Source organism: Leucopleurus acutus (assembly GCF_964270905.1).
Source record: "Leucopleurus acutus genome assembly, chromosome: 16".
In the NCBI taxonomy this organism is placed as follows: Eukaryota; Metazoa; Chordata; class Mammalia; order Artiodactyla; family Delphinidae; genus Leucopleurus; species Leucopleurus acutus.
Window position 1 is genome coordinate 15,774,208 of NC_139158.1, and position 15,256 is coordinate 15,789,463.

Here is a 15,256-nt window from a genome sequence, read left to right on the forward strand (position 1 = left end):
ACATGTGCATACCCACATACATGTATACACATACACAAGAACATGTACAATAGAATATTACCCAACCAAGGAAATCCTTACACATGCTTGAAGACATTCTACTAAGTAAATATGCCAGTCACAAAAGGACAAATACTGTATGATCACACATACATGAAGTACCTAGAATAGTAAGTTTACAGAAACAGAAAGTAGAATGGTGGCTGCCAGGTGCTGGGAACAGAGGGAGAATGGGGAGTTATTATTTAATGGGTATGGAGTTTCAGTTTAGAAAGATGAAAAAATTTCTGAAGATGGATGATAGTGATGGCTGTACAACTATGTGAATGTACTTAGTGCCACTGTACCATATGCTTAGAAACAGTTAAAATATTTAAGCATTATTAATATGCCAGGCAATTCTAAAAATATTAACACAATTCTCACAAACATACTGCAGAATAGGCCTTATAACCCCAGTTTTGAAGGGCAAGCAAATTTAGGGTTAAAGGTTAATAATTAGCTTGCCCAAAGTGACACAGTTAGAAAACGATGAAACTGGAATAATGCTGAGGTGACAGGGCAAGTAAGTATGCAAAAGGTCAGACTCCAGCATAAAGAAAAGAGGTGCAGGGGTGGTAGGGCCAATAACCTTGGAGGCAACTGCTTACCTGGAGAGGGTGGACATCAGTGGCCCTTAGCACCAGAGAGGCGGTGCTGAAACAGATGCCTGGAGTGATGAAGGGGGAGGTAACGGGTCGAGGGTCAAACAGGTTTGGATGATTGCAGACTTTTCGCAGCTGCATCAAAATGTTGATGACGCTCATGAAATGGCCCGTGGCTAGTGTCTCCTTAGTTCTGGGAGAAAGGAGAAATAAATGGGACATCTTGATAGTCACCTCCGCTCCACTGTAGGGTCCCAGGCCCACCCTTGGTCCTCCCTTACGTGGTCTGTGCCATGAAGTCATCATAGAGACAGCGCTGGCGCTTGGAGAGCCGGCAGCGGATAACATGCTCATATTTTTTGGGCATCTGCTTCTCAACATCCACCTTAACTCGGCGCAGCAAAAAAGGCCGCAAAACCTAAAAGCAAATAAGCAGGAGGCTGACAGGAGAACAGCGGGCACTATACCCCAGCCTAGACCCTCTACCTGGGTCTTGGCCTGATGACCAGCAGAGCGCTGGCTTAGCCCATCAGTAAACACTCATGGAGCCATGCAGCATGCCGGGAACCAATCACACAAAGGTGAATCAGATGCAAGCCCTCCTCTCAAGGAATTTATTACAATGAAAGAGACGAACATAAAGATAATACCACAACACAAGAAGTGATAAAGAAGGCACTGAGGACAGAGCAACTAACTAAGCAGAAGGGATGAGTCAAACTACAGTTCCAAGGAGTAACTGTAAATTTACAAGATTGTGAAAGTAAATCCAGCCAAGAAGCTGAGAACAAATCTGTGGCACTGACAGCAGCAAAGAAAACCAAAGACAAATCTGAGATCTCAGGAGATAAAATCTGATATGACACAGTCATCAACTTGACATGGAAGAAGTGAAAAAAGAGAAAATAAAGAGGTATAGTTTCACTAAATCTAGTGTGGTAATCATTTCATGATGTATATAAGTCAAATCATTATGTTGTACACCTTAAACTTATACAGTGCTATATGTTAATTATATCTCAATAAAATAGGAACAAATAATATTAAAAATATTTTAAAACTTTAAAAACGAGGAAGTATAGTTAAGGAAGACATCTTGGTTTCTACTGAATAGTTTGATTTACCAAACTGATGGTGTGATTGACCAAAATGGAGTAGAAATAATAGGCTATAAGGCTTGAGATGTTTGGCTTATAACAGAGTGAGTTCAAGAGGAACTTTCTGGCAGGGTAGGCGACAGCTGCCAAGGCAGGGCTGAGCCCCAGGGGCTAAGGAGAGAGGGAAGTGCCCCTTGTATTCCAAAAATGTCAGGCTGAAGGCACCAAGCTGAGAGGGAAATTTTTTTTTTTTTTTTTTTTGCGGTACGCAGGCCTCTCACTGTTGTGGCCTCTCCCACTGCGGAGCACAGGCTCTGGACGCGCAGGCTCAGCGGCCATGGCTCACGGGCCCAGCCGCTCCGCGGCATGTGGGATCTTCCTGACAGGGCACGAACCCGTGTCCCCTGCATCGGCAGGCGGACTCTCAACCACTGCGCCACCAGGGAAGCCCTGAGAGGGAAATTTTTATTGTTTTCTGTATAAAAATGTCCATCAGATGGGGTTCAAAGGGGTTGGGGGCAGATAACAAAAATAAATAAATAAAATTTCACAAAAAGAGGAACTTTCAATTAAAAGACATTATCAGAAATTTAAATACAGGTTGAGTGGTCTAGAGAGTCAAGGAATTATATAAATCAGTATGCCGATGAGATAAGTAAACTGGGTGACAAAAAAAAAGTAAAGATCAGAATGCTGAGAGATGTTATTTAAAAGCTGGACACTGGACAAAGGAAGAGGAGCCAGAGAAGACCAAAAATAAAAAAATAAAAGAAGAAAAGAAAAAGAGAACACAACAAAACTATGTAATCGTGGAAAGTCAGGTAAAGAGAAACCCAAGCCAGGAACTGATCAGCATTATCATTCTACTCAAAGAATAAAAACAGAAATGCTACCATTAAAGAAAACAAGCAGAATGATGACTAAGATGGGGTCACTCAATCTGGCAATGAGTTAAGTCACTGGAACACTGCAGTTTGACAACTGGGTAAATTCAACCTAGCACTGACTTCCCTCTTCCTAAGGCTTTTCTGAGTATTGCCCTTAGTTCCTTGCCATTCCCAATGCCCTTGACAAACTGGTACAGGCCCTACCTTGTGAAGCCGTTTGACTAGACCTTCATTGTACTCTTGGCTGCCCTCAATCATGCCAGTTAGGGGATTAGAGAACCATTCCTTGAACTCGCGATGAGACTGGAAGACATGGGGCATCAAAAAGTGCATCAAGGACCACAGTTCCATGAGGCTGTTCTGCAAGGGTGTTCCTGTCAGGAGCAGGCGTCTCTGGCTGCAAAGAGACAGGGAATTACAGGGAGGATGGTCAGCAAAGTCCCAACTGTGCAAGCATCCCACCCGGCAGGCCAAGTCAACCCTCCCATGAATCTCAGACATCTCCATCTCCACCTGTTGAAGTTGAGCAATGACTGCCAGCGCTGAGACTTGAAGTTCTTGATGTTCTGAGCCTCATCCAGAATGAGATAGCGCCAGTTCTTGCGGCGGAAGGCCTGGTGGTCCTGCAGCACCAGCTTGTAAGATGTGATACACACATGGAAGGCATTGGGCTTGGTCCAGCCCTGCAGTATCAGGAGAAAGTAGCAGAAAGTGGGGTAAAAAGTAAGAGCAAAAAGAAGACATCCTAAGATCTTCAAGGGACAGAAATCACGTTGGGAGAAAGGAGAAAAGTCCCAGGAGCAGAATGGGGTAACAGAAAGGGAAGGGAAAGGAACTCATTTGAGGAAAGGGCCTAAAAGTATAGGAAACATCAATAGGGGAAGGGAGCAAACACATGGGGAAGCAAACCTGCCGCTTGAGCTTCCTCTCCTTCTGGGCTCCATAGTAAGTAAGGATTTTAAAGCTGGGGCACCAACGTTTCAGCTCCATCTCCCAGTTCAACATCACGCTGGTGGGGACAATGATCAAATGGGGACCCCAGTTACCTGTTTAGCGAAAGAATGAGAGATGTACAACACGGTGACTGCAGTTAATAATACTGTATTGCACATGTGAAATTACTAAGAGTAAATCTTAAAAGTTCTCACCACAGGAAAAAACAAAATGTTTTGTAACTATGTATGATGATGGACCTTAATTAGTCTTACTATGATGATCATTCTGCAGTGTATACACATACCAAATCTTTATACTGTACATCTGAAATATAGTGTTAAATGTTAATTATACCTCAGTTTTAAAAAATAAAGTAAGATTCGGAGAGATCTGGGGCAGAGGAATTTTAAAAAGATGAGAGATGGTAAGGAAATACAAACTTTGGGGTTCTGGAACTCAAGTATAAAACCCTGATGATTCTGTCCTAATGGCCCTTCCTAAGAATCCTAGCACCATAGTACAAATGAACTTATTTACAAAACAGAAACAGACGTATAGACACAGAAAACAAAATTATGGTTACCCAAAGGGAAAGGGGAGAAGGGATAAATTAGGCGTATGGGAATGACAGATACACACTACTACATGTAAAATAAATAAAAAGAATTTACTACATAGCACAATAAATTACATTCAATATCTTACAATAACCTAAAAGAAAAAGAATCTGAAAAAGAACATATACATACATACGTATAACCAAATCACTTTGCTGTACCCCCTGAAACTAACCGAAAATTGTAAATCAACTAAGTCAAAATTTGGGGGGGGGGGGTTGGGGAATCCTAGTGCCTACAATGACCTCTCTATACAGTTATTGACCAGAGTCAATGAAGCTACTTATCAGCAAGAGACTGTTTCACCGTGCTACAGTTGAAGTCATTAAATAAGCTTCCCAGGAAATTGGCCAAGGGAGACCCAAGAAGAAGGGCCCGGCCTAGTTACCTTTCTCACAGGCCAAGTGGGCAAGCAGGGAAATGGTCTGGATCGTCTTGCCTAGCCCCATCTCATCAGCAAGAATGCCATTAAGCTTCTTCTCATACATAGTAACCAGCCAGTCCAGCCCAATGTGTTGGTACTCCCGGAGCTGGCCCCGTAGGAGCAGGGGGATGGGTGTCTTCACCTAGTAGGTAGGAGGAGAGGTAACACAATGGAATTGAGGAATGTCACTGAGAAACAGGAGACTCAAGATATGAGAAAGCAGGGGCTTCCCTGGTGGCGCAGTGGTTAAGAATCCACCTGCCAATGCAGGGGACACGGGTTCGAGCCCTGGTCCGGGAAGATCCCACATGCCATGGAGCAATGAAGCCAGTGTGCCACAACTACTGAGCCTGCTCTCTAGAGCCCGCCAGCCACAACTACTGAGCCCAAGTGCCACAACCACTGAAGCCTGCATGCCTAGAGCCCATGCTCCACAACGAGAGAAGCCACCGCAATGAGAAGCCCGCACACCACAACGAAGAGTAGCCCCCACTCGCCGCAACAAGAGAAAGCCCGCACGCAGCAACGAAGACCCTAGGCAGCCAAAAATAAATAAATAAATTAATTAAAAAAAAAAAAGATATGAGAAAGCAGAAGCTTGGGCCTGGAAATACCTGGGTAGTGGCCAAGGTATAACCCTTGGGCTGGAGACTTTCAGCTGCTGCAGCGATGTCAGTAATTTCTTTCTTAGGGCCTAGAGTGGTGGTGGGCCCTGGGGTGGGAGGTCCACTGCCTCCATCTGCCTCACTCTGCTCTTCGTCCCTGGCAAGCAAGTACTCCACCCCAAAGTCATCATCTTCCTCCTCTTCCTCATCTGCTTGGCTCTGTGACTGGGACTCCTCAGATTCCTCAGACTCAGATTCCTCCGATTCCGAACTCCCGCTTGTTTCTTCCTCTTCTGAGTGCTCATCTTCCTCATCCTCACTCTGTTCCTCAGCAGAGTCTAAAGCACAAGATCAAGGCTTAGTGTTCACCATACCTACTCCTCCAGTCTTGCCCTCCCCAGCTCTTGCCTCATGACCACACATTCACCTGACTGACTGCTACTATCCTCTTGAGTAGCCTCTTCAGCTTCTGTGGCCCCCTCTGGTTCACAGTCAGAGCTGTTAGCCTCAACTTCATCTTCATCTTCCTCTTCACTACTCCCAGAACCTGGGGCAGAGGCATCAGAGGCATAGGCTCCTGCGTACTGCTGCAGTAGCTCCTCCACAGACAGCTCACCTGGAAGAGAAGTGAAGGATAAGCCTTCACATGCTTCACGGGTAAGAAGGGGAGGTCTGAGTGGTGCCAGTTCATTTTACCTCAGCTTCTACAGACACTGCTAGGCCCAGGTCTGAAGGGAGGCAAAAGAGTTTACTTTCAGCAGCAGCTATTTTCAGCCAAGCCCCGTAACGTGGGCTAGAACTGTGGATGGTCCTGCCTTCCACTGGGAAGGACGGCATCAATCTGAGGAACCTCCCCTTTAAGGTTCAGATCAAACATGGCCACTATCCTCTTCCAATAGTTCTTCCCTCCACTCAGCTCTCACATCACTTTGTTCAAACTTCCATCATAACCAATCATAATTTGCTACTTATAACCATCTATAAATCTGTCTCTGTCATTAGATCTAGAGTATCTCCAGAAGGGATAAGAGTGTCTTATTCATTTCTTTATCTCTGGCATTCTGCACAGAGACACCAAGTGGGTACTCAGTAAAATGTCTGGTGTCACCTTCTCGAGCCAACTCGCTCAGCTCCATGGCATGATCCACCTCCCCTTCCAACTGCTCCTCAGCTGCTATGGTATCCTCTTCATCCTCCGCTAGGAAAGAGAATGAACCAAGATCAACGGGGACAGAGGCTCAGAACACAGTCCAAGTGGAAGAGGTGAGAAAGTCTGAAATATTAGGTCCAGACAATTTAAGGGGTAAGAGGCAACAGGACTGAGAACAGGCCTGACCTTCATCTTCATTGGCAGCAAACTCTTCATCATCCTCATCTGGATGCCAAGGCTGTTTGTTGCGCTGTGTGACAGAGGAGGGTGGGGGCTTTACCTGTTTGGCAGAGGATGAAAAAGGAGAAGGCCTATGGTTAGAGCAGCAAGAGAAAGACACAACGTTGAATAAGATGTCACAGAATAGTCTCTCTGTCCCACTGAGTGACAGTTGCCACTGACACCGTCCCAGGACAAGGATACAATCAAGGGTTTTCAATTTCAGTACCAGCTACCAAATCCTGGCCCCACTGCCCGGGGGAGGACCTGTGAAAGTGCCAGAAGAGAAACACAGGCCCCCAACACCAACCCCATGCACTCGGACACATGGAAAAACAAAAAGCTTAGGTCCAGAAGAGACTTCAAGGTTACCATCTCAGCTCCGAACCTACAAACCAGCAAGTGAGTATTAGGGCCATTTCACAGAAACGACAAGGACCAAAGTAAGTTTTTTTTCAAGCTCACACAGCAATTCTAAGAGTACAGTACACTCTTCCACACATCAGAAACCTGGCCATCTCACACTGTAACTTGCCCCAAACCCAGGTTCTTTCCTATCCAACCTCAAATGAGAGCCCAAATGCTCACACCACGGAGGACTCCTAAAAACCACAACCAACCTCATAGACTGGAAGAACTCAGTCCTTAAGGCTCTCCCTCTGCTCCCACTCTGAACCCACCTTCTATCCCCTTCTGCCCATACCTTCAACACCTGAGAGGACTCTTCTTCACCACCTTCTTCAGGCCCATCTCGGGTGTCACTATCATGAGATGAGGGGGTTCTTGAGGGGCTGGAAGGCCCTCCTAGCAGCTGAGGGGGGAGGGAACGGAGCAGCTCTTCCAGTGGCAGTTCTCCCTCACGTCGAAGTAGCTCAATCTCACGCCTCTGGGTCTCTGCATCATTGCCTTCCTGTTGTTCTTCAACCTCAATCGTCTCCTCATCATCCTCTTCCTCCTCCTCTTGGGGTTGGAAGTCCCCATCTATAGCAGGAGAACAAGGTCACAAAGTCCACGGGGCCCTGCAAGCCACAGGGTGGGTTTTCAGCTCTGGAAAGGGTACATGAGGAAGAGTAACAGAGCTAAAGAGGACACACACCTTCATCATCCATCCGGGAAACTGGGGGTGGAGGACTAGAGGCAGCTGAGGAAGAGCCAAGGCAAGGGGAGGAACCAGCTTTGCTGGAGGTTAGTGGCTGGTTGAGGCTCTGAGACAGAAGGTCTGAGTACTTTTCAGTTTGCCCCACGATGAAGTCCAGGTGCAGGTCCAGGGCTTTTTTCCGCTTTTCCTCAAGCCGGGACTGTTGTTTGAATTGCACCACCTGACACAAGCATGAAATGGAGGGATCACCGAGATAATCTTTTACTCATGTATTCTTACTCAACATTTAGGGAAGCCTCCACTATGCTAGGCCCTGGGCTGGCTTTTCAGGAGGGAAGAGCTAAATGACCTTAAGGGTGCTTCTGAGGAAAGCAGAAAGGAAGCACAGGATAGAGAAGAGCCAGCTTAGTCTCTGGCAGTGGGGAAAGACTTACAAATGTATCTGGAGCTGAATCTTAAAGATTAAGTAGGTGTTCCCTAAGTGAAGATGAGGAAAAAGGCATCCCCTGCAGCAGAAAAAGCATGTGTAAATGGCCACGGACATACAAGAGAATGTTTGAAGTGGAAAGAAGAAAAGGGGGCTTCCCTGGTGGCGCAGTGGTTGAGAGTCCGCCTGCCGATGCAGGGGACACGGGTTCGTGTCCCGGTCCGGGAAGATCCCTCATGCTGTGGAGCGGCTGGACCCGTGAGCCATGGCCACTGAGCCTGCGCATCCGGAGCCTGTGCTCCGCAACGGGAGAGGCCACGACAGTGAGAGGCCCGCGTACGGCCAAAAAAAAAAAAAAAAAAAGAAAGAAAAGAAAAGAAAAGAAAAGGAACTGGCAGAATACAAGAATGAAAATATAGACAGAAGCCAGGTAATACTTAAGAAATAATTACAGGAACTTCCCTGGTGGTCCAGTGGTAAAGAATCCCCCTTACAATGCAGGGGACATGGGTTCGATCCCTGGTTGGGGAACTAAGATCCCACATGCCGTGGTTCAACTAAGTCCACGCACCATGACTACTGAGCTCGCACGCCTCAATGACAGAGCCCACGTGCTGCAAACTACAGAGCCCATGTGCCCTGGAGCCCAGGCGCCACAACTAGAGAGAGAAAACCCACACATCACAACTAGAGAGAAGCTCACACACCGCAACTAGAGAGAAGCCTGTGCACCACAACGAAGACCCTGACACAGCCCAAAAAGATAAAAGAAAATAAACAAAATAACATTTAAAAAAAAGAAACAATTACAACTTAATAAATGAGAACAATTCAGTTAACGAGAACTTTGATGGTATTTAAGCAGGTAAATGGCACACACTTGAAAAAGCACGCTGAACGGGCTGCAAAGGACAGATGGCCAAGGGGAGTCAAGAAGTCCTATTAGCAATCCCCAAATGCAGGACCCATATTTTTCCATTGTACTTCTCTCTTCCTCGTAGAACTCAATGCTTGAAAGGTCCAGCACACAACAGAAACGTCATCAGAGTTGCATGAAATAATTATCCACTCTCCCCAGGAGAACTTTTGATCATTCCTGCTACCATGCTACCCACCAGTCAACCCCAAGGCATTTCCCTTTCCCAATCTCTGCTGCCTACCTTCTCCACATTGCTCCAAAACTGCCTAACATCCTTGGCCATGGTGGAGGCGATTCGGCGCAGCTTGGCCTGCTCCTCCCTCCGGGCCCGTTCCTCTTTCTGCCGCTGCTCCTCGTGGTGCCGGATCACCATTCGCACCACCTGTGGGGATGAGGTGAAAACACTCCAAGGCCAGACGCTTGGCCCGTCCCCAAGTCAAGGGTAAAGAGAAAAGTCAAAGCCAAGAAACCTGGGAAGTCAGAGCTTGCCTCTCGAGACTAGAAGCATTTACAAGCACTGTACACCATTATGTTTGGTTCCCTTCCAACCAACCTACCCATCAAGAAAAAGCAAACCTGAAAACAAAATGGAAGGTAGTAGGTCCAGTTGAGGACATACCTTACGGGCCACACCCCGTTTCCAACGGCGCTCCTGAGCAAAGTCGGCAGAGAGCCACTGCATCTCCTCACACAGATAGTCCCAGTGGCCCTTGGGGCGGGGAGGCTCGGGCACTTTAGGCAGTCTCTTCAGTGACCAGAAACCCTCCTTCCGCAGCTCAGCAATCCGAGTCTCAATCTCAGCCTCCTAATGAGGAAGAGCTAGGTCAATCAAGTTACTTGACATATACTTCACCTCATGACCATGGCTGAATCCCTGACCTCTGACTATGTACAGGCACTGACTGGACTGAGTGTTATATGCTTGTCTTGAGTCCACATACCAATCCTATGAGTTGATATTATACGCTCTTCAGGTGAGCAAAAAGAAGATCAGGGAGATTGAGTGATTTACTTGAGATTACAAAGATAGGAGCTGATAAGTACTGGGAATTAAAAATACGTCTGACTCCACACACCAGATTTCATGCTTTTTCCATTTTTTCACACTCCATACCTTATGAATATAGGCACAACTTAGGAAAACATATCCAAGGGAAGCTTCCCAGAGAACAAGGAAAGCATGCTTCCTTACTGACTCTAGATACACTGAAGGGACCTTCACTGCCGCAGAATTCTACTTACACAAGAGTATATGTTCGTACTTAAAAATATGCTATAAAATCCCATTTACATAATCCAGTTAGTTTTTAAAAAATATTATTTTTATAAAAATGTACTTTTTTTAAAAAATGTACTTTTTTGTGGAAAATACTGAACAGTTATACACAAAAAGATTAACAGTGGTTAGTATTACAAAAAGATAACAATGTTTCTACATTCGTTATATCATAAAAAGAAAAATGAAAGCACCTGAAATTTTTATTTAACAGAGGTGACTTATAAACTCAGGACAACTGCCCTCATTATTTTTGTCCTCTCCTGACAAAAACTAAATCAAAGGAACTAACAGCCACAGATGAGACAAGGAACTAAATGGCCTGATGGTCACCAAGGAAACACCAAGAAAGACATGGATATTAGACCAATGGCTCTCAAGTTTGAGCATGCATCAGAATCATCTGTAGTGCTTTTTAAGACAGTGCTGGACCCCACGCCTAGAGTTTTAAATGGGTAGGTAGAAGAAGGGTACGAAGAATTTGCATTTCTAATAAGTTCCCAGGTAATGCTGATGTTGCTGGCCCAGAGACAACATTTACCTCTGGTAAGTTTAACAGAGACTACAGGAGAAAAACGTGAAGTAGAAACCAATAAATCTTAGGAGGCTCATAGCTTACAAAGCACTTTTGTGTCTATTTTCTCCTTTAACTTAAACCTTTTATCAGCCTATTCACTACTACACCATCCCTATTTTAAAAAAAAGAAAATGAGGCTCAGAGTTCAAGAAACTTGTTCAAGATCAAAGCAGAGACTGTACTGTAAATCAAAGATAAGGAAAGAAATGTAAAATACCCATGGGACATAGGAGTTCAGGGAGGAAGACTCCCAAGAAGCCTCATGGGCCTTCCCAATACATACATGCTTGGCCTGCTCTGCAATCTCAGCATGGCTCTTCTCCCACTTTGGGCCCTTGTTAGCCAGGTCAGCAGCCTGGGGTAAGCTGAGCCCCTCCAGGGGCACTGTGGCACCATCTGGGGGCCCTGGAGGTCCATCCAAAGAGGAATCTTGAGCTATATGCTGGGGGGAGATGCCACCTGCCCCACTAGAGGCTGGGGAACTGGATGAGGCAGGGGACACAGGATTGCTGCCTGTCATGCCGTCCGACACCATCTAGAAAAGGGAGAAATGACAGATAAGATGAATGCTTAGCAGCACTCTACCATGGGTTTTAAGTACATTCCTTCATTCTATCTCCACAAGAAAAAGCTCTGGAGTAAGGTATCAACCTCATTTTTATAAACACAACATTTGGGATAAAGTTTTAATAAGGTACTCAAGACGGCAAAGCCAAGTTTCCAGTAAACACTTGGCATGCAAGAGGAATTAGAGCCTGACATTTACATGATTCCCAAATTCAAGACTACTACTATAGCACATGACCTCAAATTTTAATGATCTTTTCAGAACCTCAATGATTTCACTCACATAAACAACTCCCTGTTTTTCCCTCCTTTTCACAGCAAGTATGACAGATTCACCCATGCGAATAAATCTGAGCTACCACCAAATTCAAAAAGCATCAAAAAATCCAAGATCACCTAAACCTCTTTATGTTCATCACCAGCCTCGGCAGTTTCCTTTACTGGAGAGGTAGATGGGGAAAGGGAGGATTAGTCACTGTTCTCAAATATCCACCTATTACAAGGTACCGCATAAGCAATAATGAGTATAGAACAAAGTCCTACTTAAATGTGCATAGTGAGGGAACTCATGAAATTCACTCTGGCACACAAGCCTCATAGTGGGCCACTCAAATTCCTACCTCAACTAAATGAAGAAAAACATTTGTCGCATAATTTCCCAGCTGCTCAGGAAAATAATATCAAACCCATAACCATCAAAAGCCTACTGTACGGGAAACCTAGGTCTGTCCAGTTTTTTAAAAGTCATGATTTTCTTCTACCTCCAGCACTCCCTCAGTATGAGAAAACAATGAATACTACACACCATCCATAAGGCTTACCTCATTCCAGTTCCAAAAGAAACCGAGCTATTCTCAAAGTACGCAGTCTTAAAAGCATTTTGTCACAAACCCCATTTCCAACCTGGCTTAATTCAACTTTTTTCAGGTAACGAGGAATTTCCATGCTCTTAGAGATCAACATTATATTAATGTCAAGTAGAATATGAGTATCCAACAGGCTTGACAGCCCACCTGAGCATCAAAGATTCTCCAAACTCAGTTACCAAGGTAGCTAGGATCATGGAAACCCGGCTAAGACCTGCCACATTTCTTCTGCCTCAAAGCCAGCAGCCCACAAAGCAGAAGCAGAGAAGGAACCCTCCCCACTTTCAAACCTGTGTTTGCAAGATTGGGAGCTGAGGGTGAGCAGGGGAGGGGCTGCTCTGCATGGTCCCACTCCCAGGCTCCTCTTTGGATGCCTGAAGAACGACTGGGTCGTTGTCACCACTGCTGCTGGCCGAGGGGCTGGCGTCCGGCTGCAGGGCATGCTGGGAGCTGGCCTCATTCTGGGCCACCGGCCACCGGGACCCGCCTTCCAGGGCCCGGGGCCCACTAGGGCGTCCCAGCCTCCACTCAGGTTCACCGGCCTCTGGAGCACCTAAAGTAGGGTAAAAAAGAGTAGAAATGGGATTTAGAAAGATTAAAGAATCTTCTTAAAAAACAGGGATAACACTAACAAATAAAGATAATCAAACACAGTGATTATAGCTTACGTTTCTTGAGCATCTACTATGTGTCAAATACTTTACTGAGTACTTACTTGATGTGTTCTATAATCCTCACATCTACCTTATAAACCAGATACATTTCATGCTATGATAAATGCTTACTTAGTTCCTTCTACATACCAAAAACAGAGCTACGCAGAAAAGACCGCTGACATAAACTTAGCTTACATTCTAATATTTCCTGTTTTATAAATTACGAAATCAGAATACAAAGAGACCAGAAGACTTGCATAAGGTCACAGTAAGGAAGTAGGAGGAGGAGGACAAACCTAGACAGTCTGATGCCAAAACCAAGAGAACGTGCTACTCTCCTTGGTAGAGTCAGGGTGATCAGATCTTTCTCTCTCCATAGTCCCAGATCTGTTATTGCACCACAATCATTATCTCAAACATCTTTCCCATTAGCATCAGCACATGAAATGGTATATGAGCCCTCACCTGTGTGAGCTGAGACCACACCCCCTGTGAAAGTCTGTACTTCCACGGTGCCGCCGTACTGAGGGGAATCACGCCTGAAACAAAAAGGGAGGAAAACGGCAGTGAGGAACTAATCCACATTTACCAACACCCATCAAAGCCTTCTTTACACCAACTTTTGAGGCTTTTAAATATACCCAAATCAGTTTAAAGGCGGAAGAGAACTACAGTAAAAAAAAAAAATCACATTTCAGAAAAATAAAAACAAACCACGTTTTGTGAAAACAGAATTCCCTAGTAACATGAGATTCTGGCTGGGGAGGAGAAGCAGGGAAGTGAAGCCCCCCAAACAAGTTTAAAAAGCTTAAGGGTAAAAGGCTCCAACTTCTGAATGGAGGACAAATTAACAAAGCCAAAAAAGCTGTCACATCCAGGAGCTCAAAAGGTGCTGGCTGCCTGGCAGCCGGCTCTCCTTTCCAGTGAGGGCTAAACGTAGGAGGATCCACCCTTCCTCAGGGCAGGCCCTGCGACTCCTATACCTGCGCCATATGACACTTCCCCAAACAGCAGAACTAGAGCAGGAGACCTTAGAGGAGCAAAGGTAAGGAAGCCCTAGCAGCAAAGAACCATACCCCGGAAATAGGCAGGGTAAACCCACACAAGGCCCGGAAGTGTTTCTCCAGTGTTTAAGGAAATTCTTTAACCACAGTGCAGCCTTCGATTCACTCCACCTTCCACAACAGAGTCACTGGAATCGAACTAACCAGAATTCAAGAAGCTTGAACTCTCGACCCCCGGCTTTATTACCGTCTCCCAACCCGTCCCCACAGCCTGACCCAGCGTGACCCCTGACCTCTGCCCCAACTTGCCACTAGCCCTATGATAGCCCCGCCCCCTCCTAGACTCCCACCCCACCCAACGTGCGCGACTGGGGGAGGGGCCCGCGCGTGCGCGCCTGGAGGCGGAGAGAGCCGGCTGCGCGCACCGCCCGGGGGCTCCCGCCAGAACCCAAGCCCACGCACCCAAGGGTCGCAGGACTAGGAAGCCTCTCATCCCTGCCCGTCAGGGAGCCCCCACCACCAGACCGCGAAAGGCTGAGATAAGGGAGGGTTCGTGCCGCCAGGTCCTGGCTCCTGACTGGATATGGTGGGCGCGGGCCCCGACTACTCGTCCCACGCCCCCCTTCCTCTTCCCGCGCGCCCCTTAGGGGGGACTGGGGTTGGTGGGCGGGCAGGAGCGCACCTGGGTCCGTCCTCTCAGGGCTCGCTCGCTCGCTCAGGCACGCGTGCGCAGACGGGCAGGAGGGGAGAGGAGACGCGCCCGGGCCCAGAACCGGCCGGCCTGGCCCCCCTCAGCCTGTCGCTATGGGCGCGCGCCGACAGCCTCGCGCACCGGCCCCGGGGCCCCGGCCGAAGGTGCGCGCGCAGCACCCCGGGAAGGTGGGAGGGGAGGCGGTGGCGGAAAGATGCGCGCGCAGTCACCCGTAAGGGGAGGGGGAGCTGTGGGGCGTCCGCCATCTTGTCTCCCTCTCCTTACCTGCGTCCTCGGGGGCGTGCGCACCACCCCCCTCCCGCCGAGGAGGGGGGAGGGCCCCCTCTTGGCCGCCGCCTTCGCGGCCTTTAAATTCCCCTGGGGCCCGCGGTTACTGTCACCGCCTTGCTTCCACTGCTTCCTCTCGCGGCACAGAGATGCGGGCGGTGGGTGGGAAAAATGGGAGACGCTACTCGCAGCGAACCGCCACCGCCGCTTCCGAGGCCTCACCAAAATGGCCGCCGCCGTCTCGGCCGCCACCACCAACACCACCGCCACCACCACAGCTCACTATCGCTACCGCCGGCGCGGCCCG

The 15,256-nt window shown here is 47.3% G+C and overlaps 1 protein-coding gene across 2 annotated transcripts in view; it reads right to left on the reverse strand.

Annotated features, from left to right (window-relative positions):
• The window catches only part of SRCAP (Snf2 related CREBBP activator protein), a 32,432-nt gene extending 17,472 nt beyond the window's left edge, over window positions 1-14,960 (reverse strand). Inside the window, exons 1-18 of one of the 2 annotated variants that reach the window (XM_082858116.1) lie at window positions 14,947-14,960; window positions 13,432-13,505; window positions 12,601-12,863; window positions 11,161-11,412; window positions 9,644-9,829; window positions 9,266-9,406; window positions 7,676-7,898; window positions 7,283-7,560; window positions 6,547-6,640; window positions 6,319-6,408; window positions 5,638-5,826; window positions 5,220-5,548; window positions 4,570-4,747; window positions 3,538-3,674; window positions 3,142-3,311; window positions 2,833-3,025; window positions 926-1,062; window positions 651-837 (exon numbers count right to left, since the gene is read on the reverse strand). In XM_082858116.1, the coding sequence (XP_082714242.1) occupies window positions 651-837; window positions 926-1,062; window positions 2,833-3,025; window positions 3,142-3,311; window positions 3,538-3,674; window positions 4,570-4,747; window positions 5,220-5,548; window positions 5,638-5,826; window positions 6,319-6,408; window positions 6,547-6,640; window positions 7,283-7,560; window positions 7,676-7,898; window positions 9,266-9,406; window positions 9,644-9,829; window positions 11,161-11,412; window positions 12,601-12,654 (2,838 nt within the window). In that variant the 5' untranslated portion in view covers window positions 12,655-12,863; window positions 13,432-13,505; window positions 14,947-14,960. Of the gene's footprint in view, window positions 1-650; window positions 838-925; window positions 1,063-2,832; window positions 3,026-3,141; window positions 3,312-3,537; window positions 3,675-4,569; window positions 4,748-5,219; window positions 5,549-5,637; window positions 5,827-6,318; window positions 6,409-6,546; window positions 6,641-7,282; window positions 7,561-7,675; window positions 7,899-9,265; window positions 9,407-9,643; window positions 9,830-11,160; window positions 11,413-12,600; window positions 12,864-13,431; window positions 13,506-14,652; window positions 14,666-14,946 lie in introns of those variants that run through there. The other variant, XM_082858117.1, reaches the window with a different exon arrangement.
• Between the last annotated feature and the right edge of the window lie 296 nt (window positions 14,961-15,256).